At 37.9% G+C, this 26,965-nt stretch overlaps 1 protein-coding gene across 1 annotated transcript in view; it reads right to left on the bottom strand.

The window, feature by feature from the left end:
* Positions 1-26,965, bottom strand: part of NPAS3 (neuronal PAS domain protein 3) — a 59,539-nt gene that overhangs the window by 15,803 nt on the left and 16,771 nt on the right. The window contains exons 2-3 of the mRNA XM_009708213.1: positions 17,117-17,310; positions 10,463-10,569 (exon numbers count right to left, since the gene is read on the bottom strand). Coding sequence (XP_009706515.1) covers positions 10,463-10,569; positions 17,117-17,310 — 301 coding nt within the window. The remainder of the gene's footprint in view (positions 1-10,462; positions 10,570-17,116; positions 17,311-26,965) is intronic.

Genomic DNA, 26,965 nt, shown 5'->3' with positions numbered 1-26,965 from the left:
AAAGCTGCATTTTATTCACACCATATGTCAGGAGAAAGCCCTGACTGCTGGACAGAGAACATGTTTTTTAGGTTTGGGTAGAATGCAGTATATTGTGTCAGTAACACTGACTGAGACTTGGTTGCTGTCATGATACGAATATTAGACAGTACTAATCCTGGCTTCTAAAAATAAATTCATCTTTTCCAAAGTCAAGCAGGAAGTAGTAGATCAGATTCATGAGAGAAAACTGTACCTCACTGGTATCCAAACTCCCACCTTACTTCTTCATCTACCTGGGATAATTCTTTTAAGCATATACCGTCACTCTAAAAATGCTAAGTGTGGCAATTGATTCATTGCTTACTTCTGCAATATGGAACACTGTTTAATCTTCCAGTGTAAGGATGTTACATACATAAGTACCTGACAAATTAGGCAAAAATAAGTATCAACAACCTTGCAGGAAAAAAATGCCAAAACTTAATCAACCATTTAGAAAAACTGGAAAGCTTAAGAACCTTTAAAAACTAAGCAATACTTTTTCTGCCTCAGTTTGCAGAAAAATAAATGTTAAAAATGGTTTGAGTCAAACTGTTAAAAAAATGTGGATTCATATTAGGAACGAAGTTTGTAGCTCAAGGTCATCACTTGCCAAATACAGTCAGAAAAGTCTTGCATGCTACACGTCCAGTTAGGGAAAAAACGTTAACTCTAAATAGTGCAAACAGTTTGGAAATCATTGATGGATTTTTGTAATCTATCCTAATCCCAGGATAGTGGTACTCCAGCCCTCTGAATATTCCTAGCCTCTGCTAGAGATTCTGTCTTCATTTAATTCCAAATTATCTCAGATAAGGACCAGGAAGATGTTTTGTTTAAAATCAACCTTATGCTGTCAGTTTACATGATGACAGTTCACAGTAGCAGTACAAATTTATTAAAACCCAGCAAAACCAGAAAGAAAATATTTCCCAGCACTAAGCACAAATCATCATCTCCTTCTTGAACAACAGAGACACTTTTCTTCCCCTCTCCCTTTCATGGTGGTTATAACATACCATTTGCTCATGGTCCATCATTTAAAATTATAATTTTATAATTATGCTTAACAGTAACTATTAACAAGAATATATAACACTAGGTAGGATGTTTATTTTAAAACATTATGTAGATATTGATCAAATGTAATGACAGAATTATAACATATAATTCAATGTATCACTATATACACTCTTCCATGGAAGCTTACAGCATGCATACCAGAAAGCTTTTCTGTTGTTTTTATAGATAAAAATTATGTAAATAAACTAACTAAATAAGTTTATTTAATGATAGACTGGATTGAAAAATGAACAGTAGATTTCTCTACCTAGGATTCTCTAGGTTTTCTTCTCTCTTTCTTAATTTTTCCTTTCCCTCATGATTTGTCTGTCTCCCCATGACTTTTGAAACTTCAATCCTGCCATAAAGTGATTTCCTTCTGCTAATATTGAAACGGTCATTTAGAAACGCAAGCCCGCTTTGAACACCAACTTCAGACAGAACTTCCATTATCATTAATGAACTCTCTCTGTTCAAACTGGAGGGGAAAATGAAATTCCAGATCCAAATTTTGCCCTCAGTTGCTAAAATGCAACATCAGAGGAGAAATTTGGCCCTGCTTGCTCAAGAAACTTAAATCTGTCCTCCATCTCGCCACTAATATTAATGTCCATCATATGACAACCTATGTAAGATTAAAACTTCAGAACATAACCCTTTCCATACCAAATGTATCAGCACACTATACACAACTATATCTCCTACAAACAGGAACAGAGATAGAAGTTTCACAGAAGCAGACTGGCAGCAACATTAATTTTCTTTTTGAATTTCATGGGATAAAGATGGTCTATTTCAGGGGACAAGGTCCCTTTAAACATGCTTTCATTTCTGGGATAAGCGTTCCTGTTTGGGTACTTAGACTGTGTGAAATGAGTAGTTTTTTCAGCCTCATCTCTAGAGGAAAGGGATTCACAGCACAGTGTCATGGTGGCATGGCACAACTGAATGTTCAAACACCCTTCTAACCACCACATAGATTCATCATCATCTTATATTTGTCAGTAAACTACATTAGACAGTTTTAAAGCATATTGTCCCTTTATACCAGATGACTTGTAAAAAGAAAAGAAAAGGAAACAAACCAAAACTTTCCACCTTTCGCCACAAGCCTTAAAAAGATAGCTTAGCACCAACCAAAAAAAATCCCTTGTAAAATAAAAATAACTGAAAAAGCAAGCATCTTATGATCTCAGAATCAATACCTAGCAATCTGTGGACATTGGGTACAAAGGTTTGGCAGGGCATTCCCAAAAGCCCACTGAGCCAAAATCCCAGACACCAGCCCATTCACTTTATAAGTTATCAGACATCAAAACCAACATTGATCCACCACTGGCCACATCACTCATGGATGGCAAAGCCACAGGTGATTTATGCAGGTTCTTTCAAATGAGTGCTAATAAGACTTATTGCCACATTGTCACAGATCTGATATATGCTACACATTTTACCGATACCATTTTCATATCCTTCTGGTTTTGAAAACTGTCTCCCTCCGAGACACAAGGTCAACTGTCCAGACCTTTGAAAAATAACAAGAAGAGAAAAAAACCCAGTAGCACTAATGTGTTTCTAAAACTCTGGAAAGATCTGCGACAGTTTCTTCATACCTTCACATAGTGAAGTATATGAAATAGAGTATTTCACAGCCTAGTAAGCTACAAACAAAATCCTTAATCTGTCCTTCGATTTTCAATGGAGCAATACTGTTTCTGACTTAGACTATAAGGTGATGAACACTTTTGGTCTCTGTGATGTTGGAGCAAACCTCAGCAACGAAGGTAAAAAGATATGTGGATGAAGTACTTTTTCCATTAATTTTTAAAATGGCATACATTTACATTATGTAGCAAAACTCACCACAGAAACAGTTCAGTGGACAGAGTGAAGGTGAAGCTGCTGGAAGTGCACAGTAAAACCTTTTATTCCCATGGGTTTGCAAGTTATCATGTGCTACTGCAATCTATCACAAGAACGATATCAAAGTATAAATTCATCTTTGAGGTTGCAAATTTCAAGCACAAAGAGATTTAAAAAAAAATAAAGACAATTATTAAGGGAGTAACTGGGAACCCGAGGTTCCCAGCAGAAATCAGAGCTCAACCTTCACTCTAAAGCCCCTTAATGCAGTAGCTATACTTACAATAGCTGGCACCACATGCATTTTTAATGTCAAAATAGGAGAAGAGTTTAGGTGTAAATTTCAACTGACTATGAGCTATGGAAGACTTACAATGGAGAGAGTACAAACTGAAATGGGAATATACTAATCAGTATTGCATTAGATTTAATTTGAAGATGAAATAGCACCAGGAATTAAGTTAAAAGCTTATTGATGCCAACTATATCTGAGGCATCTTGCAAAATAACTGCATATTGCTAAGCTACAGAAGGCAAAACTCTGCAATTAGGTTCAGTAGTTAATGCTTTAAATAGTCTGAAGGTTTAGCTTTGTAGAGTTTTCTGGTTTGTTTGCTATCCAAAAGATCTGATGCTTCTGGTAAACTCTATTACATACTGTACATACAGAAGACATTTATTCAAAAGCACACAACTTGCATGTGAACACCTTAGCCACAAAAGATCATGAAGGTCAGAAATTTATCAGGATTTAAAATATCTGAATATTTATATGGATAATTATACCAAATATTACAATAGCAACAACCATCCTTCACAAACAGAAATGTAAACCATGGTATAAATTTTCATCTTTCAAGGAATGAACGAACCATGACTTAATAGCGTATTACAGAGAAAATGAGGGTGCAAGGTGTACATAATTGCATATTGCAGAGTGTTTTTCCCCTTCTTCTAAAGTAATCGGCTTTGGTCAGAGAGCAGACAAAGAAATTAAGCTAGACAGACCAGCACCTCTCATAACCCAAAGAAGCACTTGCAGGAGCAAACATAACATCTGCAGGATTTCAGAGCATGGCTAAAAGACACAAAACATACACACTCTTGGTTAGGTGCATATCTCTTAAGATTCATTAGGTCTGAAAAACAAACACTAGGCATGGGCTAAAACCAAAGTCCTTGGTCCTTTTTTCCCTTGTATGAATCAATCAAATGTTTTCTTTATATGCTTCTGTTTCTTCTAGTTTCTTATCTCCTGTTCCCTCACCCTGCTGTATCATCACTGTTTCCACTCCAAAGGACATAAGCATGCCAGTCTCTGACATAGAAATCTTTGCTGGTCCATAGTATGGACAGAGAGGAAGACTGTGCAGGTGGTCAGACCAACACTTCTGCAATACTTTAAAACAAGATACACTAGACTGTCACCAGGATGCTAGGCGGGCTTGGTTTAAGAATTAGCTAAACATCAGACATTCTATCAGCCTAATTTAGAATCAATCTTGCTTTTTAGTGATGATAATAAACTTGTACAAACATGAGATTCATTTGTATATTTTAGCATTTTATTCCAGTCCCATAATGCAAAAACTGACATTGGAATCAGTTTGATTTTTTTGGTGATTGAAGATATTAAGCACTACACGAGCATTGAAATTTCGATCTGATTAGGATAAAAATTCCTCAGGATCAAAACACTTCTTTTTTTCCCCCTACAGTTTTACTAATTGTGTGCTACTTGACATTGCAGAGTTATTCCACAGCATGATAGCAAAATATGTGAAGTGTATTTTACTGTTAGAAATTATCAACTCATTCTATTTGTTTTTCATGTGTTTGAGGTTATTAAGAGAATAAAAAATTATAACCGATGTGCATAAGTTAAAAGGGTTAGTTCAACTACAGCTGGTAGGCTAAACCACTAAGCAATATTTTGTACAGCAATAGAGTTTTTCTACTGAACATACATAAAAGAAATCATGAATATATAACTGATTTAAAAGCAAACTGAGGGGGTAATATCCCTTGAAAAATAGAGGAGCCATGAAGAAGGTGAATGTGGAATAGTTTATTTTCAGAAAGACTGGATTATTCTAACCACTGGAAACCAGATAAAGTAGATCAGAGGGAGTGCTACCAAACATACTCATCAGAGACCTTTGCTTTATGGGAAATGAACTGCCCTGTCTCACTGTTCCTGAGGAATTGTATTTCTTATAGCTGTAAATCAAATCCTGAAGAAACAGGATGATATTTTCTAAGCAATAGCAGAGGACAAGAAGTATCTTTTTTGTCAGTGTTAGGTTTCTGAATTTAGACCTCAATTAGGATTCCAAAATGAAAAAGCACGTATAATATACTAATATATACTCATGACAGTGTTCTTACAAGCAATATATTAATTTTCAAATGGTGCCACATTGTCCTGTATTTGTCCAAGAGTATATTCATGGTTGCCTTCAGCGGTCTTGACCTTTATCCTTCCTTGTTGCTTTCTTAATGATCTTCATTGAACAGTAACATCAAGTACTTGATGTTCAATGAAGATCATTAATTTTTTTCAATTAAATGGACGATGTATACTTCTACAGCATATGACATCAATTCATTCTTAGCAAGAAATGTACTTAAATCAAAAAGGGATGTTATAGACCTCTGTATGATAACAGTGTCAACCAAAGGGAAACACATACGCACAGCATTGTACTCCAGAGAGCAGCGAGTGTCAATTGCCCTTGCTGAGCTCTACACACAGCACCAAGACCTGATATAACAGTAAATTTATTAATCTGCTCGATTTCTGATATTGATTTAACATAAAATGCATCCTGCTAGCTTTAAAATCAGGGATATTTTCTTGTCATTGGAACAAGGGCAGCTCTACACATGCAGGGACTCATGTCTTGGTGAACGTGTATGAACTGCCCTATGCTTATCATGCAGTTCAGCCCTTTCTATGCAGAGGTAAGTAAAAGAGAGGATCCGTTCACCTTCCCCATTCTTACAAGTGGTAAAGAACTGAGGGCATGAGGGGTCTTTCTAGGGTGTTAGTTCTAGATGTATAACTATGAAACGTAAAACATTCAACTTCAACTCTTTCATGCCACATATCCTAATGAAGAGCTCTGTTACACAAAGCTAGGATGAGGGACAGTATCTGAGCCAGGGTACAGCTAGGCCTGCAATTTTTGAGGGCTCGGATTCAAACACAAGTTGTTGCAGCTTAGCCAGTTGTTCCAGCTTAGCTATCAGTGGAGCCAACAGCTGAGCCATGATGCTGGATGGTGTACAGGCTGTTAGACTAGAGAACATTTTAACTATAATCTCTGTGAGAGAGACTTGATTTATGATAAGTGATATCTGTCAGGATTCTACCAGCAATTTGTTCAACAAACACAGCAAAGATGAATAAATGAGAAGTTTGCCAGACTTCTGAAACCATGAAGCACTATAAAATGGGTAACAGGTTAGTAAGGTAGAATTGTAACACCAAACAATTGGCTGGGAGATTTTGAAAAAGCATGACCATTGAAAGCTTGAATGAAACAAGATAGAAACAATATCCTTAAACTTTTTATCTCTGTTTGAAAAAAAATGATGCTTCAATAACTTGCGGGATTACCACTATGTATTATTGTGTTGGAAAAAATGCAGGTATATGTAGAGTTAGAGCATCAATGTTGTTTTATTAATCCACAAGGGCATCAGGCTATAACTAACATAAATCTCTAAGTAGAAATCTTGACCCCACTGAACCTAATGGAATTTGTGCTGTTTACTTCGGTGGGGTCAGAATTTTAGTTCATATAAATTTGCTTTTTTAGGCCATAATCCCCATATCCATTGAAGCCAATGAAAGCTTTTCCATTGACTGTAACTGACCTTTCATTAGGGCAGCAGTTCTCTTACAAAAGACTGTTGTCACTGCTATAGTCCTGCAGACCTTCTTCAACATTCTACTTGTTATGGTCACATTCCTGGAACTGCTTTTGTCTTCTTTTATCTGAGATAGCGTTAACAAGGCCTGTTTTTCAAAGTTTCTAATGGGCTGCTATGATCTGAAGCCATCAACAGCCCTCTTGATTTTTTTCTATGTGATTTTGTGCAACATTTTCTTCTTTGCTTGTTTTCCTCTTTGATGTCTTTGAATAACCTGGATAAGAAGGCAGGATGTACTGGTCTTACTTTTTCCATTTTTTTCTGATATGTTGTCACTGAATAAGCAGAGTAGCAGTTTTATTTATGTTTCTTTTCATCCTTAGATCTACCATTGCAATTTGGGATTCTTCTTGTTTTAATCTTTAAAAATTATTTTCTCTCCTGTAAAAATCAATCAAGATTTTTAGCTGCATTCTGCAGTCCTCCATCAAACACAACCTCTTCAGTTTTCTCCTTTCTGAAGTCCTGCTTCTACTTTTCAATAAGGCTTTCTAACCATTACTTTAGTGTCCAGATCCTCTTCAAAATATTGCTTTCTTTTTTTCCATTGTAATCTCAAGCAATTATTTCCTATGTTGTACTGGCAAATCTCCTGTATTGTTCATTTTGGGGAATTGCAGTTCTGCTGGGCTTTACCTTCTGCAGTCAGTGTCTGAAAGTTCCTGAATTTTAGCTCTAATTTTATTTTAACTAAACCAGGAGGATTTTCTCTTTCTAGTTTGGTTCAAACTTGATTTTCTAGGATGGACAAGTTGCTATGAAATGTTTTGGGGTTCTGCAAATTCTTTCTCTTGTTTTTTTTCTACAAAGGTGCTTTTTTTTCCCAAATGCTAGCATCTCTCCAGGCAAAGATATGAACCACTTCAGCTTCTGCAGGACTTACAATGGGCAGGTATACTTCCTGAGCTATTCCCAGGTCTAAATTAGACTTGAAGATCTTTCATCCAGAGCATGAGTTTGAATATGAAAAGACAAATGCAAAGTCCTGTATCTGGGATGGACTGATTCCCTGCAATAGGACAGGCTGAGGAGTCACTGGCTGGGTTGTTGCTTTTGCAGAAAAGGACCTGGGGATCCTGGTGGACAGTATGCTAAGCATGAAGCAGCAGTGTGCTCTATGGGCTGTACTAAAAAGCGTATAGCCAGTAGATTACAGGAAGCCATTATTCCCCTTCACTCATCACTCTTTAGATTGCATCTGCAATCTAATTTGAGGCTCCTAGCACAGGAAATATATTGATAAACTTCAGTGAGCTTAGCAGAGGTCTGTCAAGACAGTAGGGGGCTAGAGTACTTGCCCTGTGAGGAAAGGCTGTGAGACCAGGCTTGTTCAACCTGAAGAACAGATGGCTTCAGGGGGACCTAACAGCATACCTGCGAGGAGTTTACTGCAAAGATGGAACCATGAGCTGCACAACCCTAAACAGGGAAATTCCAACTGGATAGAAGGGGGGAAAAAAAAAAATCACCGTAAGGGTAATTAAGGCCTTATTAAGGATAGCTGGAACAGGCCACCCAGAGAAGCTGTGGAAAGTCTGACCTTGAAGGTTTTCAAGATCAACTAGAAAAAGTGCCACACAATTTGCTTTGAATCAGTGTTGATCCCGTTTTGAGCATGAGGTGGGACTAGATGATGTCTCAGAGTCCCTTCCAACATGAATGATTCTATGAACATCTTGTTCCTACAAGCCAGGAGAACAACAGATAAAACATATAACCAGCCTCATCTATTGAAAAAAAATTAGCCTAGCAAGAATAATTATGCTATAGCCACACAATCAAGTTTGGAACCTCACTGTGCAGGATGCTGGTAACAGGAGAAAGTCCCTGTGTTTATAAAATTTGCAATCCAGTCAGCTAAATTGGACATACAGTGAGAGCTGGAACATAGTAAGGTGAAGTGATTTTCTAGAAGTCATTCCTGTCTCCAGGGTCTCCTGAGTCCTAGTCCAGTGCTTATACACTGGACCATACTGCACTCACACTGTCTGCATAGGTCTGTAAGTTTTCTTAAGATGAATGTTTCATAAAGCATATTCTATGAAATAGAGAGAAGTGGTCATTCAGAAGATTAAGGTCTTTTTCAAAGGGGATGTTCATCTCTGCCAGGTGGTATGTTAAATCTGAGTCATAAATATCTTTTATTTCCTCGGTCAGATAGTGCAGTGGAAGTGCAACTTGTCATTTTTGACTTCCAGTTTCAAGAGCATCAAGTAAGTTTCTGAATTTCTTCCTTCATTTCTGAGCAACTGACATATTCTGGATATTAAACACTCAAAATGTAAATGATGCAAAATCACTTTGTTTATCATTTTGGATAGTTGATTTAATTTTTTTCCACTGAAATGTATCTAACCTGACCTTCTTATGCCAAATGCATTTTACCTTCTAGAAACTTCAGGGACTATTTGAAAGCTTTACAGAGCTTGATACTGTTGTTGGCTGCCATATATTATCATAGAAGCTGTCCCTGTTCTCCTGCTTTCCAGCTGTAGTTATCCTCCTATCTTCTCTTGCAGATCAAGCAAGGTACTTTCAGGCTGAAGATTTATATTGTCTTCTATTGTAGACATATGGTTTTGTAAAAGTTAATTAACTGTGGCTGTATTTGGGTTGCTGCCCTTTTATTAGGCAATGCTAGCAGGACATGGTGCAGGGGGAGCAGAGTTATTAAAATCTGGGACTCTGACTTTAAGAGGCAGTTTGCAGATAGTCTGTTACATTTAGAAAAACGCACAAGCCAATCATAAATGCAGTCAGTCACTGAAACTTCCAAAGAATTATCTGGCTTCACTGCAGGCACAGATAAATTAGAGATTATGGGCCTGTCTCTTTTCGCACCAGGGTAAATCAGGAGCACCGTCACTGAAGTCAACAGATCTCAACAAGAAAAGAATTAGGCCCTATGGCTTTTAATAAGAAGAATACAGAGTTTAATTACAAGGAATCAAGCTGAACCTCCCTTCCCCCGTATACAGACATATGCACACGCTCTCTCGTAAGGTTTGTCTCTTGTAACATTTTTGTACTTCTGTTATCCTTATCCTGATCAGATACTACCTGTGTGCAAATAACAGAGACCCAGTTGCTATAAGGATGGGGGCCATTTAGATGTTAATACACGGGCTGGTTAAAACACTGGTAACGCTGTAGCTCAGTTCTGTATTGAAAAACCTGGTGAAATTCCAAATATGATGCAGTTTTTGACCTCCATGTTATGACTCAGAAATAAAAAACAAAGAGAGGAGATCATTTCTGTGTTAGGGAGGGAGTTTCTCACTTAAGCAATATCTCTTTGAAGGAGTAAAATAATGCACAGCACGTGTAAATGAACAGCTGCTGGAAACACTGGTAAGACAAATATAATTTTTTATTTTCACATATGTGAACAATCTTATATGTCTATAAAATACTTGAAAATAAATCATACAGAAATTATATTTGAGCCACCCTCTGTGAAACCCTATGACAAAAAAAGCAGGTGCAAGATGAAGATCCGAGTTGTGGAATATAAATAATAGTTCAGGAACAATCAAGTGTTGTACCAGATTATTTTGACAAAAATGGAAGTACTTACAGTCTAAGTGACTATGTCTGATGCCTTCCACATCTTCAGCATGAATGAAGTGGTAACATCTCTTTCCTACGATATCTACAGGAGTCAGATCCATGTAATCACTAATCCTAAAAAGGAAACAAAATATAGCCTATAATTCAAGAAGGAAAGTAATACAGGAATTGTCAAACGACTCAGAAAGTGAAATAAGTTTTTTCACCACTATAGCAATTTGAATGGAATATCTGTACAAACAAGACACAGCCTTAAAAAAAAAAAAAAAGAAAATGTTTTTTAAAGAATCTTGAAATAATTTTATCCATTTAATTAAGTGCAAAGTTAAATTCTAGTGCATATTCTCCCCATAGCGTAACACCAAGACAATATAAATCCATGAAACTGTAAAGCATTAGCAACAATCCAAAATCCTCATTAAAAGACCAAGATAATTCAAGGTTACATAATAAAATAAAAACATGTTATGTTTATACCAAATGATTAGAGACACATTTCATTTCAACAGATTGGTCTTCTATTGGGTATATTCATGAAAAAGTTCTTCAACCATTTCGTGGCACCAAGTCCAAACTGGTATTTCAAGGGATATAATTTAAATGCTGAGACATACAGATGCCTCAGGGTGTTATCTTTTTTAGTCTAATTCATTTGGGAGCTCAGCTTTCACTCTGGGCCCTTTCAACTCGGACTTTGTTATTTATTGCACACAGAAACTTTAAAATCTGTTCTACAGACCTTTGTGTGCGTGTGTCTGTGTGTGTGTGTGCCTGCATGCTTTTGTCTGTGTGTGTGTGTAAACTTCTGTCATGGAGTGTCAAGATGTCAGTGCCCTTAAATGCAGTACAGAAAATAACAAAACAATCGGAAAATGCCTTGCTCACACAAGCATTTAAAAGTATGTCTGTTTTCTAGAAACAGAATAATTTTTTAGAGTTTGAAATGCGCTGCAATGATTGAGGTTAAGCACATTTTGCAATTGTAAGATATAATTGCTATCTATTTAAGGCAGTTGTAAGAAACACCAAACATCTTGATATAACCAGATAGCTGAAACTGGAGTGTGATCCTGAGGGAGGCCAGTGGGGAGGCTAAAGCAGGAACTGAACTGTGTAGGTCTGAGGGGTTCCCAGGAGGCAGAGGGGCCGAACACAGCCACTGAGGCACTGACTAGCAGAGCTGTGTTTGCTTGGGTGTCTGAGGCAGGGAGAATGCATAGACCAGAAAGAATGAAGGAGAATGGAGGTATTAGCACCACAGCAGCACTGGTGATTTGTCCCAATCAAAAAAAAAAAAACAAAACAAAAAACCCAAACATGAAAAACATCACAGGTAAAGCAGGTGGACTCAAATGTGCTAGCAAAAACTGTCAAATCAAGTTTAGCACAAAACACAAGCCTTCTCCCACTTTCATGATAAAGCATGTTGAAGTATGTGCACTTTCAAACAACTGCCTGGTAGTTATAGCACTTAACCAAATGTGGAATATCCATCTGAGGATACCTGTGTAATGCTTATTACAAAACACAGTTCAAAAGCACCTCTCCTACCTTCTCAGAGAGGACACAATTCACCAGAATAAAGACAAGTCTGGAACAGTGTCAGTGGGACTCCCTGTGCCTCCTGCTGAGTTCCTCCGCTTTGGTTGCATAGTGAATAATTACCAGCTGGTAAACAAAGGACCTGAGATCTCTGCTCAGTGATAAGAAAACTCACCAGGAGGAAGAAAGTCTGAGATTTAAAGGATCCTGTTCCCTGGACTGTATATTATCTTTTTATACTAAATTAAGTGTATAAACAATCCATGGAGCAGGAACCAGAACTCAAGTCTCTCCCTCTCCCATGACTACACTCTCCTCACTGGCACACTTTGCTGTCTCTTCTTTGGCCCAAGAACTGTGTGTTTTCTTTTAGAAGGTGGCTCTGCTTCAAGATCAGTGAGAAGAAATCCCACCCTGCCCAGCCTAGTAGGAGGGGGCAATCTCCAGGCAGGCCACTGCCCTGTGATGTACCCAGGCTGTGAGTGCTACAGTTCACAGGGCTAACATGGCAGATGATCATTCTGCTTTCCCCTCTGGTAAATTTGACTCAGCTGTATTTTGTTTGTCTGCAGCAGCAAGCTTGTGTAAAGTTTTCACAGATAAAAATGAACACAGCAAGGCAACGGTGGAAGCAGATCCTGTAACTAAAGTTACAATCCTGTAACTCTAAGGTTGTGCCAGGGGAGGTTTAGATTGGATATTAGGAAAAATACTAGGAAAAGGATTGTCAAGCATTGGAACAGGCTGCCCAGGGAAGAGGTAGAGTCACCATCCCTGGAGGCATTTAAAAGATGCGTAGAAGTGGTGCTTAGGGACATGGTTTAGTGGTGGACTTGGCAGTGTTAGGTTTATGGTTGGACTTTATGATCTTAAAGGTCTTTTCCAACCTAAATGATTCTATGATTCTATAATATTAAGAAAAAGCTGTTTCAAACACACATATGAAGGACATAGAGAGTTTTTTTTGATGAAAAAAGTGGAATAAGAAACAGAAATAATATCCAGATGTAAGTGATGTTCACTAGCAAGCAATGACACCTAAACCAGAAGCAAAAGAAATTACATCAAATAGGACACCCATGCTTATATCAAAGGCACCAAAGATGGAAAATAAATAATTCACATGGAAAAAAGAAATAAATATTATAGTATATCTTAGAGCAGTAGTTAGGAGACAGATCTTGTGGCTACCAAGTCCTTTGACAAAATAAAGCAACAGGTTGATGGGTAGGAACTTGGTTCTGCTGAGTACATGGACCTGATCCTGTAAAACATAAACACAGGCTGATGTTTGAGCAGATCAGTGGTTCCACTGACTTACAGGACTGTTAACATGATTGAAATTTAAAGGTAGGTACATGGTACAGTGCTTTGCTGAATTAGGACCAAACTGCACACATTTGTAGGCTTGAGGCTCTCTACACAAGACTATTTCTGCATATCCAAAGGAACTATTGGCCACCACTGTCATGGCCAACAGGCCAAACTCCTTCCATTTGGAAAACACCATATTCAACGGGGTTTTTTTGGGGGCATATATTAGCAGATATGGCTATAGCAGTCCGTGTTAAACTGGGCTATAGTCTCTCTCCAGATGGTCTCCAAACACAGTTGACACTGATAATACACAGACTGATGCTGTACTCTAGCAGCAGTCTCTTTATTTTGCTTTTAGTTATTTGTCACCATCTAAGAGGATTTGTCCTCTGCAGGTGCTTTTCTCGCGCCACTGACTAATAAAGAATTCCAGACTATTTTAGACTAGATGGTGAAATTTAGGTGACATGAATCCCACATTTGGAAAACAGACGTGGATTAACATACCACATTTTAGGCAACAAAATTTTACATCCTCATTTAACACTCTCAGAATAAAATATTAATTGTTAGAAATAGCGAGTGTACTAGCTAACGAACCTTGTCTCAAAGCGGAGCTAACTGTTGACTAGCTTGTTCACCGAGTCCAGGATTCTGATGCAGATCTCTTCATTCAGAGAAAAGTAACAAGATGCACCCAAAGACTTGAGTAATGTCACTCCTGCTCCCTGCTGTTGCAAGCAGGCAACCACTTGGAAAACTAGGAGTACTATTGATCTCACCCCTGCTGATCCAATGGTCCACTGTGAGCATTCATTTCAGTTAAGTAGCATGGCTTCTGCTCCATACTCCCTGCAGCTGCCAGTAACTCCCCATTGCTCCATAAATAGTGCTTACAGCTTCCCCAGCATGAATCCATTTTTCTCTGTTTTCATCAATGTTGTGCTTGCTTTACTGTGGCATCACAAAGAATTTTCCAGCTGCCCGCAAGGCCAGGACTCAAGCCCATATATTCAGGATGGGATACTTATCTCCTTTTCTATAGTCCCAGAAGAGAGATCCCAACTTCCCCAACTTGGAGAATGGCCTTGGCAAATACCCAGCTAATTCATTTGACAGCTTCAATCAGCTGTTCAGTTAATTCCTTCCCTTCTTCTGTCCTTTCCATTCCTCCAGCTTTTACGGTCCTATTCTGCTTTCTACCTGCTATGAAATTCAAGTCCTGTCAATCTTACTCCATTTTCCATGAGTGGAAATCCCGCTGCCTCAGTGGGCTAACATTCACCTCCCAGCCCTGGCAGAAGTGTTTCTACTATTTGAAATTCCTTTTATAAACTATTTTTAACACTGACACAGGGGCTTAAAATGGAACTTTTGCAACATAAATTTAAGTACCATCATACGCATTCTACCCTAGCATATGAGATAAAATCCATCACAAACAAGTAAAAGTTGCTTTATAATGTTGCCTTTACCTTAATGAATGAAAAACATTAGTAAGCTCAATGCTTTCTTGCATAAGTTGGCTGGCTTACCATAGTTTACCATGTGTTACCAACTCTTTCTATCTGATTACCAATCAGTACTCCACATCTGATGCATTTTACGTTTTTCAGTGATGCCTTTCTCAGGCATTTGAAAGTTTTATTGCTACATGAATGTAAAAGGAAGGTTGGAGAAAAATGCTTAATTAAAAAAAAAACATAGACAATTTAGGGCTCATAAAAATGCCAAACTGACAGAAGAGAAAGTATAAATCTTTCTAATATGGTGCACAGATTCATATCATACTTGACCTGACGGAATAGTTCATTTTTCACATCCATTTGATTCCTGGCTTTTATATTGAGGTTGCCAACAAAGGCAACAGTAAGTGCAGGTGATTTTGTTAAAAGGAAATCTGTTCATTAGAAACTGGACAGATACCAGCAACTCATTTCACAGAGGCCACTGAAGAGCTCTGCAGTGGTAGCAGCTTTCCATTAGGTAGGTCACAGTCAAATCAAAGACTAAGGCAAAAGGCTGCTTCTAGATCCTACTGCTAATCCCCAAAGCTCTTTCACCAGCTGCCAGATTATACAGAATATAGGTGCTCATTGGGCAGAGTCACAGGCAAAAACTCAGCCCAGACTTTAATACTGTTACCAGCTTTCTCTGTGACCTTGTGCAAGCCACTTTTCTACAGAGCAGTTTTTCCAAGCTTAAAAATGAGAATAATGTATTCTCTTTTAGACAATGTTTTGGAAGTTTTGATGAAGTTTTCTTTCTAATAGCCAAGTAATATTATTATTGATACTATTGTGGCAGTTCGGCAACATGACAGCAAAGATAACCTCATAACTGAAATCCAAGATAATTTTATCTTAAGGCCCTGATTCAACAAAGCATTTGAGTTTATCCCTTTTTATAAAAGTTTATATTGATGTGCTATCCTGATCATAGGTATTCCATTATGATTGAGCAATTATGATTGTTCATATCAGAGAACTTCCACTCTTAACTTACAACATGCCACAGCTGCTGTCACATGAAAATCTTACATTAGTCATCTTGCATGTTCCACTTTTTGATGATAGGTCCCCTTGACAAAATTTCTTTTGGCTGCATGACCTTCTTTCTTCCTTTCCAACCTTTCCCCCATATCTCAGACTTCCATCAATGGACCCAAACTTCTTTATTACTTATTTCTTCCTTCTCAGATATCTTCACTCTGCTTTAAATACTCTAGGTTTTATTTTTATTTTTGAGGGTCCTGAGGGCACTAACCAGCCTGACCATCCCTGCCCAGCCCCCTGGGCCTTCCCACACCCTGCCCACGGCCCACAACCCCATGCCAGCCCTCCGGGGCCATCAGCTCCTGCCCCAGCACTGCTGTAGCAAGGCCGGTCTTCAGCTCCCCACAGCCCTGCCCTGCCCAGCCACAGACCCTGCCGAGCTGGGCCCAGCCCACGTCCTGGCCTGGCCTCGGCCCATCCCCAGGGATGCGCCCAACGCCTGGGGTTGGAGCTGCTCCGGTGCTCCCTGGCTGCCCTGCTCCTGACTGGGGTGGTGGGATGTGCTCTGGCTGTCAGGCCCTGCTCTGACAGACCCCCATGGGGAGCCCCTAATGCTACTGGCACCCAGCCCCCAAGGAGCAGACAGCTGAATTTAAATCTTATCTTCCACCTTCCTAGATCACTCGTCGCTGTCACACTGAACATAGCCCCCCCTCAACCAACTCCTCATCACCTGTTCCCATTTCACTGCTGTCTTTCCCAGTATGCCCTTAACCAATTTTATTCTACAGTTTTCCCACCTCTTACTGCAACAGATCCCACCTCTCTAGCCTACTATCTAGGCCATCTGTGCTTCTGTTCCATTAAACACTGAGCACGATGTGCTGTAATCTGCAAATTAGTTCAAAAAAGGAAAACTAAAACTTCAGACAGAAAGACTTGTGGAGGGGAGGACAGGGCAGCATAAGGACAGCCATACAGGTCAGACCAACGTCTGTCTAGTCCCAAATCTTGCCTCTGAGAGGGATGGTGAGAGATTGTAAATAGCAGGGAAACCTTAGAGGAATCTTTCCTGGTCTATCCTCCCCTATTCTGCAAGACGTCCTGCAAATTATAGTTTTGAATTTAACTTTATCCTCTAAGAATGTAATGAAAATGAAGGTGATGATGATGAAAGTGAATTCAATGCTCTCATACAACACCACGATGACATTGCAGGAGTCACAGATTTCAAAACTTTTTGCCAAGCCCATGGAACAAGGAATACACACAGCTAAAACAAAGAAAAAAAGAGCTAAAAGCTGTACCTATTTTCACAGTAAATGATATTGAGGTCCATATTCACGCGAGTGACAAACATGTGGCAGTCAATCCTGACTTCATTAATTGTAGGAGGTGGCAAAGCATGAGCAACGACAACAAGTCCCATGATTTGGCTGGGTACTGTCCGTCCATGGGACAGTGACACTCTCAGACGTAACCGGCCTGTAATATGAATCACCTGGAAAATAAAAACAATAAAAGAAACCTCAGTGAATTCTGGATGCAACTGTGACATCAGTTTCTTTTAAAGGATAGCATTACTATTCCCTACAGACCACTTAACAGAGTCAAAAATTGTAGTAAGTAACTGCCAGTATTAGTGTTAAGCTTATTAATATTGGCTGTCAACATGTTCTCATGGCAAAAAAGAAGACAAGAACATAACAGGCAAATGCTTCACATTCTTCAAATAAAAACCTCAGAACTCCTGTGGTATTGATTTTTGTTGTGGTGGTTGTTACAGAAAGAAAGAAAGAAGAAAAAAACAAACTAGAAATTCAACAAAAGAAAAGAAAGAGTGGGATAAAACTGAAATAAAGAAGGTAGTAATTAATAAAATATTAATTTTATAACATTTATAGATTAAATACAAGGCAAAAAGATCGGCAGTTTCGAAACTTTTCCAGAATGGATTTAATTGAATTGCTAGTCACCTACAGCATGGAGACACTGCTCGTAGCCTCAAATTACTTCTTTGTGGTTGGCAATTTGAGAAGCAACAGCCTAGAAGTAATCAATGAGCTCAGCTGCAGGATGGTCTTCTTGCATCCACAGCTAGCTTTTTAAGAGCTGGTAGACATGAAATGGCTTTGCCTAGTACACTATGTATGTATGGAGAGCTCTGAGGGCAAATTTTTTTCCTATTCACAAGGTAATGCCAGAAGATGCCTGGGAGATCCAATTGCACTCCTCAAGAATGCAATTCTAAGAACGCTGCCTGAAATGGAGTGAGTTGAAACTCTGGGAAAAGAATAATCCACCACTTCCAGTTTCACTCCTTCAGGAGTTCTGTGAATAAATAAAGGGGTTGTTTTTTTCAATAAAAGAATATAAGTACAGCACTGATGCCAGTTATCAAACTGAAAATGGAAACTGCAGTTCTTGTACTCATGGATAAGAGAGCCATAAGAACTGGCAGTTGCAGGGTCTCCCAGATTTTTTCACTCTCAGAGTGTGTTACAACATCAACAAGAAGAGAAGGTTTCCAGGAGATGTGGGTCCCTTTCACTGTGATCCCAGACTCACTATCCAGAGGTCAGAGATGCTGGTTGGTACCAGGTGCACTGGAGGAGGTAACAGAGATGGTATGTAGTTATAAGTCCACTGATACTCATCTCACAAAGACAGCAGCCAAACTCTCTGCTTCTGATCTGAGATTGATTGTTAATAGAGAGAGAACAAAATCTTTCCTTAATAAGACTGCAAACCACAAAGTGCATCCAAATTCAAATCTAATTCATGCTAGCAGATCTGTGATCGAAGCCTTGAAGTTTGCTGTGTTTTTTTTTTTTTTTTTTTTAACCTAATCATTAAAATATCTCCTTTCTCCACTATTTTACATTTTGACTCCAGTCAGTGTGGTGAATCTGAATGAGGAAAGTGATTAGCTGCTGTGTTTGTCCATTTCAGTTGCAGGTTTCTGACCACACACATTTGAAGTAATTATTGCCTAAACTCACACTTAATGCACCTTCCAAGGGCAAACTATTCCATGAATATTTGAAAAAGTTCCTAAAGGCAAGGATGCAAAAACACCATTTCAAACACACTTCAGTTTGTTTTTTTTTTTTTTTTTCTCAAGACCTCATTAACTAATGAAGAAATAGCTAAAAGAAATAGGATTAACTTCACAGGAGGGGCAGTAATAGTATATTTTGCTCCTTCTAGCTAGGCTTGTGTATACATCTGCTTTTTATCATTATCTGTCTCTTTTTATCGTGCAGTTTCAGCTTACTGCAAAAACTCAAATCTGTAAATGCTTGGAAAAATGCTGATGGATAACTAGTAATAATGTGAAAAATAATCTTATACTGAACGTGCTATGCAAAAGTATTGTTGTTCTGTTGTTTTTTCATAAGAGTCCTTATGCTAATATGTTTGAAGTTGGCACTATCACTTGAGGGAATTTTTAAGATATATCATACTTAAAATCCATTTATCTCCTCCTTGTATTTTTTGAAACCTACATGTCATTTGCAGCTAAATAACAACATGATTTGGTTTTTAACAACTTTCTATTCAGTCTGTACCTGACTTTTTTCTGATTCCTCATCTGAAGTACACCTCAGATGTAGTACTACCCCAAGAGTCAGCCCCAGATCTTCTAGACCCACCATATATTAACATTGTTGAATTTCAAGAGAGTTTGCTTCCAGATTCAAATTATTTAGCTTGTTCCTAGATCTATCATGGATCAAATCATGTTCTAAATCCCCATATGAATTCAGATTTTAGGGGTCAGCACTCAATTGCATTCTGATTCTGTACACTGGGAAATGTACAGCAAACTGCCCATCAGTTCCAGTGCCTGTGTGCCTCTAAAGAAACTGTATTTCCATGCCTGAAATCCCTTTGTATGACAACATTACTCAAATGCACCAAGTGGGAAATCTAATTGGTAGTAAAAAACAATTCTAGCTGTCATGACCTTGTCTACATTGTGAGTATTGCCACTTTTAACACTGGTTCATTTGAACTGGGATTAGGGGTGATAGGAATTATAGGGTCAATTATCTCCAGTAGCTAAAATTAATCTCTTTATAATTCAATCCCACAGCACTAGTCTATCATATCCTAAAGCAGTATTATGACTCTAATGAAGCTAAATTGCAAGAATAAACTGTTTTATGAAGGACAATACTTGGATCCAGATTTAATATTTAACAAAAATTTGCTAGGAATATTCTGAAAATATCTTTAAACTATAATTGTCTTCTTTCTAATAATGGTATATGAATAGACTGGCACATTTAGATGTCACAGCAAGAGAAGACAGTGATACTGTGTCCTGTCCATTATAAAAAGGTGGGTGAATGCTATACTCCCGATCACACAGATCATCAGAAACTTTGTATCTCAAAAGATGTACAGATTTCCCCAGCATTTCTCCATCTACCTTCTAAACAAAATTGGTACCAAGACCCTTTTTCACTCTAATGGGAGCTGGGCTAGGTTAGCAATTCAGAGACTTTTTTGCTTACAAACTGTTTATCAGCAGGTGTTGTAACCTGCATGACGATTTCATCCTACAGAAGCAGAGGGAAATCTTATGGTCAAAATAAACCTTGTGACCTGATCTAGACCAGAATTTGACACAGGACATCCTGACCTGTCTTACTGCGCATAGTGTAACCTAGCTGTATAATAGTTATACTTGGATAGACAGGTGGGTGAATCAAAAAGCATTCTGTAACAATAAAACTTTTAACACTGAAATGAAAATAACACATAAGCTGCTGTAAAGACGTCATGCTGAAGCAAAACAAATACTATAAAAATCTTTTGTACTGTTTAATTGCTTTGTTAAAAAAATTGTAAATCAACTTTGCCTGACACTCCAATATTGGAAAAAAAAATCATTATTTGGCTTTTATTTTTAGCTGATTAGAAAAGGGATTTGCAAAATATTGTAAGTACATGTAAATACAGTTTATGAGTGTGGGAGTGTTAACAAGCTACATTGCTTGGACAAATACATATTTCTTTTCCCTGCCATATGCTCTCTTTAGTCATCTGTTAGCGATAAGCGCTTAGATGTGCTCTACTAATGTCTACTCATTATAAACAAGCACATCACAAAGACCTTGATAAAACCTTCCCTCTGTCAATACTTAAGAAAAGGAAAGCCCAGCGATTGAAAAACACATCTGGAACCTGCTCATCATCCTTTAAAGCTAAATCTCACCTCTGGAGATGGAAATACTTTCTTTGTCAAAAGACATCTTTAAATATTACATCCATTTTTTCACATACATGTGATGTCAGAGTAAGGACATGCATTACCAGAGGCTATAAAAACCTGCAAGCATGAAAAATCTGTGAATTTCACCTTTCAGATGTCTCTGTGTTCTTCAAAACTTCCATTAGAAAGAAATTTCTAAACTATCTCTATTGTTCTCTGTGTAAATCACTATGCCAAATTATTATGGGACTGAAACCACAGCACTGGCAGAATTGCTCCCTCCACTTCATTTCTCTTAATGAGATATTAAATTTGAAGCCTTAAAATTATTGCTTAGACCCAAATTTTGGGAAGACAGTCACATATGAAAACATCCTAATTTAGCTTGTGCGCCTAGATATTTATTTAACTGTCTTATAAACAACTCACACATACGTTTATCCCCCTTTACAGAAGTAACTGTGATTCAGAAGGATGTATGTATTAGTTTTGATTTCCAAAATCAAGACCTCAATCTTTAAAACCCAATTAATTTGAACTGCTAAAATTGGCTGAAGAAATCTCTTACAAACTATAGCCATGTTCTTGCATTTTTCTTTTGAAGAGTTGGGTGCTCCTTCACTCACAGATACATGGACATGCATCTCAAAACCTGTCTGTGACACTAGTGAGACAAATGTTTTAATAATTCACAAGGCAAAGGGTTCCTATATGGTTTCAGCTAATTTCTGAGCTAAGACTGAACATTCGGAAACAGGCTTTCCTCTGGCCTTTTCAAAGAAAACAGAGTCCACTGTCAGACTGGGAGTTCACACAGTGATATCTTAAAGGTTCTCCTTTTCCGACATCAAAATATATCCATGCCTATCAGCCTAAACTTCAGTATAGATTCCTTCATCTACCACAGTTCTTTTCTTTCCTTCCCGTAGTCCACTGTAGTCACTACAGCACTGCTATTTGTTTATGTTTTCTCATGGTCAGAAGACATTTATTTCTGAGGTTCCACAGCCCCATCCTCACTGAGACCAAAGCCTGCTCTCCCAGTCTTCAGGAAAGCTTTAGGAAAATACATCACTTGCCCATACTTACCATTTAGCAGCAGCTGGGATCAGAGAGGTCCCATAAGGCCCTGTGTTTGCAGTTCCAGTAATACTTGCATATCCTATTCTCAGACTTACTGCATTTTCTATAAACACTGCAGTATTCCTAACAGGAGGTCCCATGGAGCATGACATTTTGGTGTTGAAAAGGAGTGAGCTGCTACAGCTGCATATGTTGGATCATCCCACATGTCCAGCAAGTTTGATGTGTCCCACATGCATCCAACTGGCTGTACACACACCAATCAATTCTCCATCATGTGCACAGTTACCTTAACACACAGAGGACACATTGGACTTGCAGCATGAGTCATGTAAAGTAGTTTTAACATGCCCACCAGCCACTCTTGGGGATTCCTGCATGTCTGGAAACCTGATCAATCACCCCGCCGATAATGAAGTTGTGAAAGGTGCAGTTTGCAGATATATGCTCCTGTTCTATCAATGTTAGACTTACTATCACTTTTCATCAATGAAATAACCATCATATCATCTTTTCCCTTGTTAATATCACGCATCTCCAACTTCACCTACCTTTTCTCTTGGACAGCATAACAGAATTACATGTCTACTTACAGTAATTGTTCTCAACTCTTACTTGATTCAGAAGTTTGCTGCTTCTGTTTTAGCCTTGAAAAAATGCTTGTATGCTGAAAAACCTGTTTGTTTGCTTGTTTTTTCTGACTATAGTAGTCCATCTAATAAAAGATATTGCTTCTACATACAAACCTTTCCTATTATATCAAGTCTGCCCCAGAACAAAGGAAACTAATAGTTAGTGCAGCTGTCAGTGAGTCATTCTGAACCATGGTGGATTTAAAAAAAAGAGACCATGCAGTAATCTATGACTCCTGCGGAACAGCTTTGTAAGTAAAATGCAGTCAGTCTTAATTCAGTTATGCACTGAATGCTACCTGAACATTAAGACTTGCGGTCTTGAGCACCCATTCAAAGAATACAAGTCTGATTTCAAGGAGGGTGAACATTATTCCTAACACATACATAGTTTCAAGGTCAATAGCCTCTTTTCCATCTACAAGTACATTTCAAATCCCCTCAAATACACCTGCAAAAGACAGTCTGAAAATGGAAATGGTATTTACATTTAAACAGCATATTTGGTCTCAGGACATATTTTATTGTTAAAAAGTCAATACTAGTTTTTGGAGACACTCTGGGCTTTTCCCATCTTTCTTCTCTCCAAATAATAAGATTCAAAAAGCTGTTTTGCAGCTTAAAACAGTCAGAGGCAGAATTTAGGCTAATCCTAAGGGGTTTAAAAAAATGATCCTTATGAGACCTCAAACTCATTGGGTGCTTAAAGACAAGCATCACATGAGAAACACCCTGGTTTGGTAGGCTCAGTTCACAGCTCTTGCTCAATCCCTAAAATGACCTGAGTAGAGTATTATTTATTGCATGTGAGGAATGTTGAGAACAGCAGCAAGCACAATAGCCGCAGTCACTTTCATTCAAGTACACCACAGGGAACAGCTGCTCTTCTATGTAAAAGTTAAGGTTTTGAGCACTCATGCAAAAAGGTGCTTGTTCCTCAACCTCAGCATGCACAACTTCTCATCTCCCACTTGCTTCTCATTAGATAATAAAGGGAAGGGAATGGGCACAGCTTTATAACCCTCCAAAAGAGTGAAGACAAAACAAGAACCTGACGTTGCCCATGTTACATCTATCATATGAAGCTCCCTGATCTGGATGTGGCTAGGTTAGTGTTATCTAAAGAATAAACTACAACTTCTATGCGGGAGTAGAGGAAGACTGTTGTATGATAAACAATTCCTAAAGCTGCCATGTAAAAAAAAAAAAAGCAGCACATTTTCAAGGGTGTACAATAGGTTGTTTTTCAAGAGTTATCAAATCTTAATAGCCTGGGAAATGAACAGCAGACCAGAGGTTGCTCAAGAATAATTAATAAAAATATATTTGCTATCAACATTTTTAGATCGTTTAGATTAACATTACTAGACTCTCAACTTATGGCTGATTTTTCATTCTGTTACATAACAGCACATCTATTTTATTATTTGGGGTAACAGATTGGCAGTTATTGTTTAGTATAGCATAGCACAGTGTCCTGCACTGTATAGGGACACATACATATCTTTATCACCATGATGGCTCTCACATCAGAATTCTGAGATCCAGTCTTCATTGGCATTCATTGCAGTAGTAAAAGCTGCAAGATCAAGACCCTTCATTCAAAAGCATATTTGTATTGTAAAATATGTTATCATGCCTTCCTTTCCTGTGCTGTGATTTTTTGTTAATTGCAATGGATTAGCAAACTGGTTTTCTCTAAATAAAAGATGTTGTAGAGCTGACACTCCTGAAATCAGCTTTCTAATATAAGCTCAAGAAATATTGTGTGGAGTCATTACATATTATAATTTTTCATTTATTTTGCTTTATACAACTGCAAAGGTTTCCATTTTCATAAACAGCCCCTGCAATAACAGCTCCAAACATTCTACTATTAAATAGTATCCTTTAAATATATGCAGTGTTAGTAATTCAACATGCCAGGGTTTTTTATACTACCTTTGAACCCTTTTCCTTTTAAAGACGTCTTATTAACAACTCAATCTATCAACACCGCATTATTTTTTCATAATCCAAAATTTACAAGCATTTGAAGAAGATCAACATTAAAAAAATGGAAGAAGAAGAAACTAAATGAAATCACCATACTGCAACCTGAAAAAGTAGCCATAAAAATTGGGTTTATAACAGAATACTTTTTGAAGTAATTGGCACAAAGACTGTTCTAGTGCAGATTGCTGCAAGAGCGCTCTTGGCAAGAACATCATAAGCACTAGCAAAACTTTAATATGCTCAAACAGCCAAATACAAACTGACACCAGGAACCCATGTGTGGCAACAAACAGGAAAAAATAAAGTATCTCAATTTAATACAAACCTACATACAAAGGGATCAATTTTTACAATTCGTGGTTTAGCATACAATACAGCTGTCCTCAGAGTGAATATAGAGTAGCTATACATAAGAAATTAGAATTATCAATTCAGGGGAATTTCTCAAGAGTCCTTTTGATATGTAATACAGCAAATATAATGACTAAGAAACCAGACATCAATGCATTAAATGAGATCAGGTTGAGATCTATTTAGAAAAGACAGGTTTAAGCTGGAAAAAGAATCTCTTTGATATGACCTCCAGAGCAGACCATTTGCAGAAGGATTCAAGATGAGCAGATTTACCCTTGCATATCTGCTTGCTTCAGAGCTGCTTTTAAATATAAAGTCTAAAATATCTAATATTGAGTTATTGCAGAATTAAGTCTATATAGTAAAAAAGATTAAGAACCTGGGATTTTCTTAGACTTCTAGCAAATGTTATAATGGATTTTGTATTTTGAATTTGGAGGAATAAATGAAACATAGTTAATTTTAAATCTAGCTAACTAACTTTCTAAATGATCTGTTATAAAATCTGGCTACTGCTAGTCTAAACTAGGAATCTGGAATACCTCAGAATATTTGGTAGTCTGCATACCTGATTTATGGCCAATACTTATTTAACCCTGAAACTCAAAAGATAGCTCCCCTTTAACAGATTTTCCACTGCAAATCCCTTGGTGTTCAAATGTGTTGCACTTTTTTTCCTTCATGAAATGTTTGAAGTCCCCTTTAAAAGTAATGCCTTGAGGATATTTTTTCCTTAATATTATTTAAAGAAAGTTGAAAGCATTTAGCTATTGAAGTGTGCAGGGTTCTAATAAAGGAATTGTCATCCCTGCCCATGAGCAAACTCTCTCGGACCTCACTATTCCAGAATTCTGGTGCCCCTGCCAGCAGTAAAAATTCAAACTGAAAAAGGACTTTTATTGCACCAGTTCTAATGCAGTTTATCAGAGTATCAGGGGTGGTGGAAACTGGCTACATCATTCTGCAACAGAAAGAGTGGAAAAGTTTTTTTAAAAAAGTTAGCCTGAATCCTGTATGTCAGGGCAACCAAATCTTGTTGCACTAAAGACAACCAATAGTAAGTATTCTTCAGATGTACTGTCTTTATTTCTCTCTTTGGAGGGAGAAATGAAGTTTGGTTGTGGGTTTTCCCCCCTCCCCACTGTTTTGTTTGATGTAGTTCTTAGCATTCCGACAGTTACCTTAGGTGATTCTCTGCACAGTGAGCAAAGACTAGATAAAACGAAATATCTGATATTAATGTATTTTTCCCATACACAGAGAAAAAAAATGTAGCAAATGCTGTTGTCTGTAAAGACAGAAATGTATTTCCCAACTTAGCCTTTATCAAGACAGTAATGTTTATGTTCTACTCAAGCTCTCCACCTGGGATTGCAACCCCAGAATTCATTCTGAAGGTAGTCAAGAAAAGTCATATTCACTCTTCCTTATTTTGTGGGTAAACGGGTAGAAAGATTTGAGTTTTAGTACAGCAGGGACATACTACGAAAAAGGTTAGAACTACTATTCAAATGTCATCAATACCAAGGTTCTTCTACTTGTGCTAACGGTGGCTGGTACAGGCTTTCACACAGAGAAGCAACCATTTTGTTTATTTTAATGCTTGCATGGTTTCTCCTAGCATGGCCCAATTTCTGTTGGCTGTATACAAACACACAAGTCGTCCTGAAAGATCTTGGACACAGAATGTGTGAGCTTTCCTGCAGAATACCACAACTGTGACAAAAGCAAAGGTGGAGATGGGCAAAAAATATTGATTTCTCATAATTATTAATAGGTTTCACCTTCCTCCCATCAATGACACTCACATGAATCCAGACTACAAATTTTCAATTTAGAAGGGGAAAACATACAGCAAAGTGTATGAG

This window comes from Cariama cristata, unplaced genomic scaffold, assembly GCF_000690535.1.
Source record: "Cariama cristata isolate BGI_N322 unplaced genomic scaffold, ASM69053v1 scaffold3329, whole genome shotgun sequence".
In the NCBI taxonomy this organism is placed as follows: Eukaryota; Metazoa; Chordata; class Aves; order Cariamiformes; family Cariamidae; genus Cariama; species Cariama cristata.
Note: the sequence above shows the minus strand (reverse complement) of the source record. Positions and strands in the feature narration are given on the sequence as shown.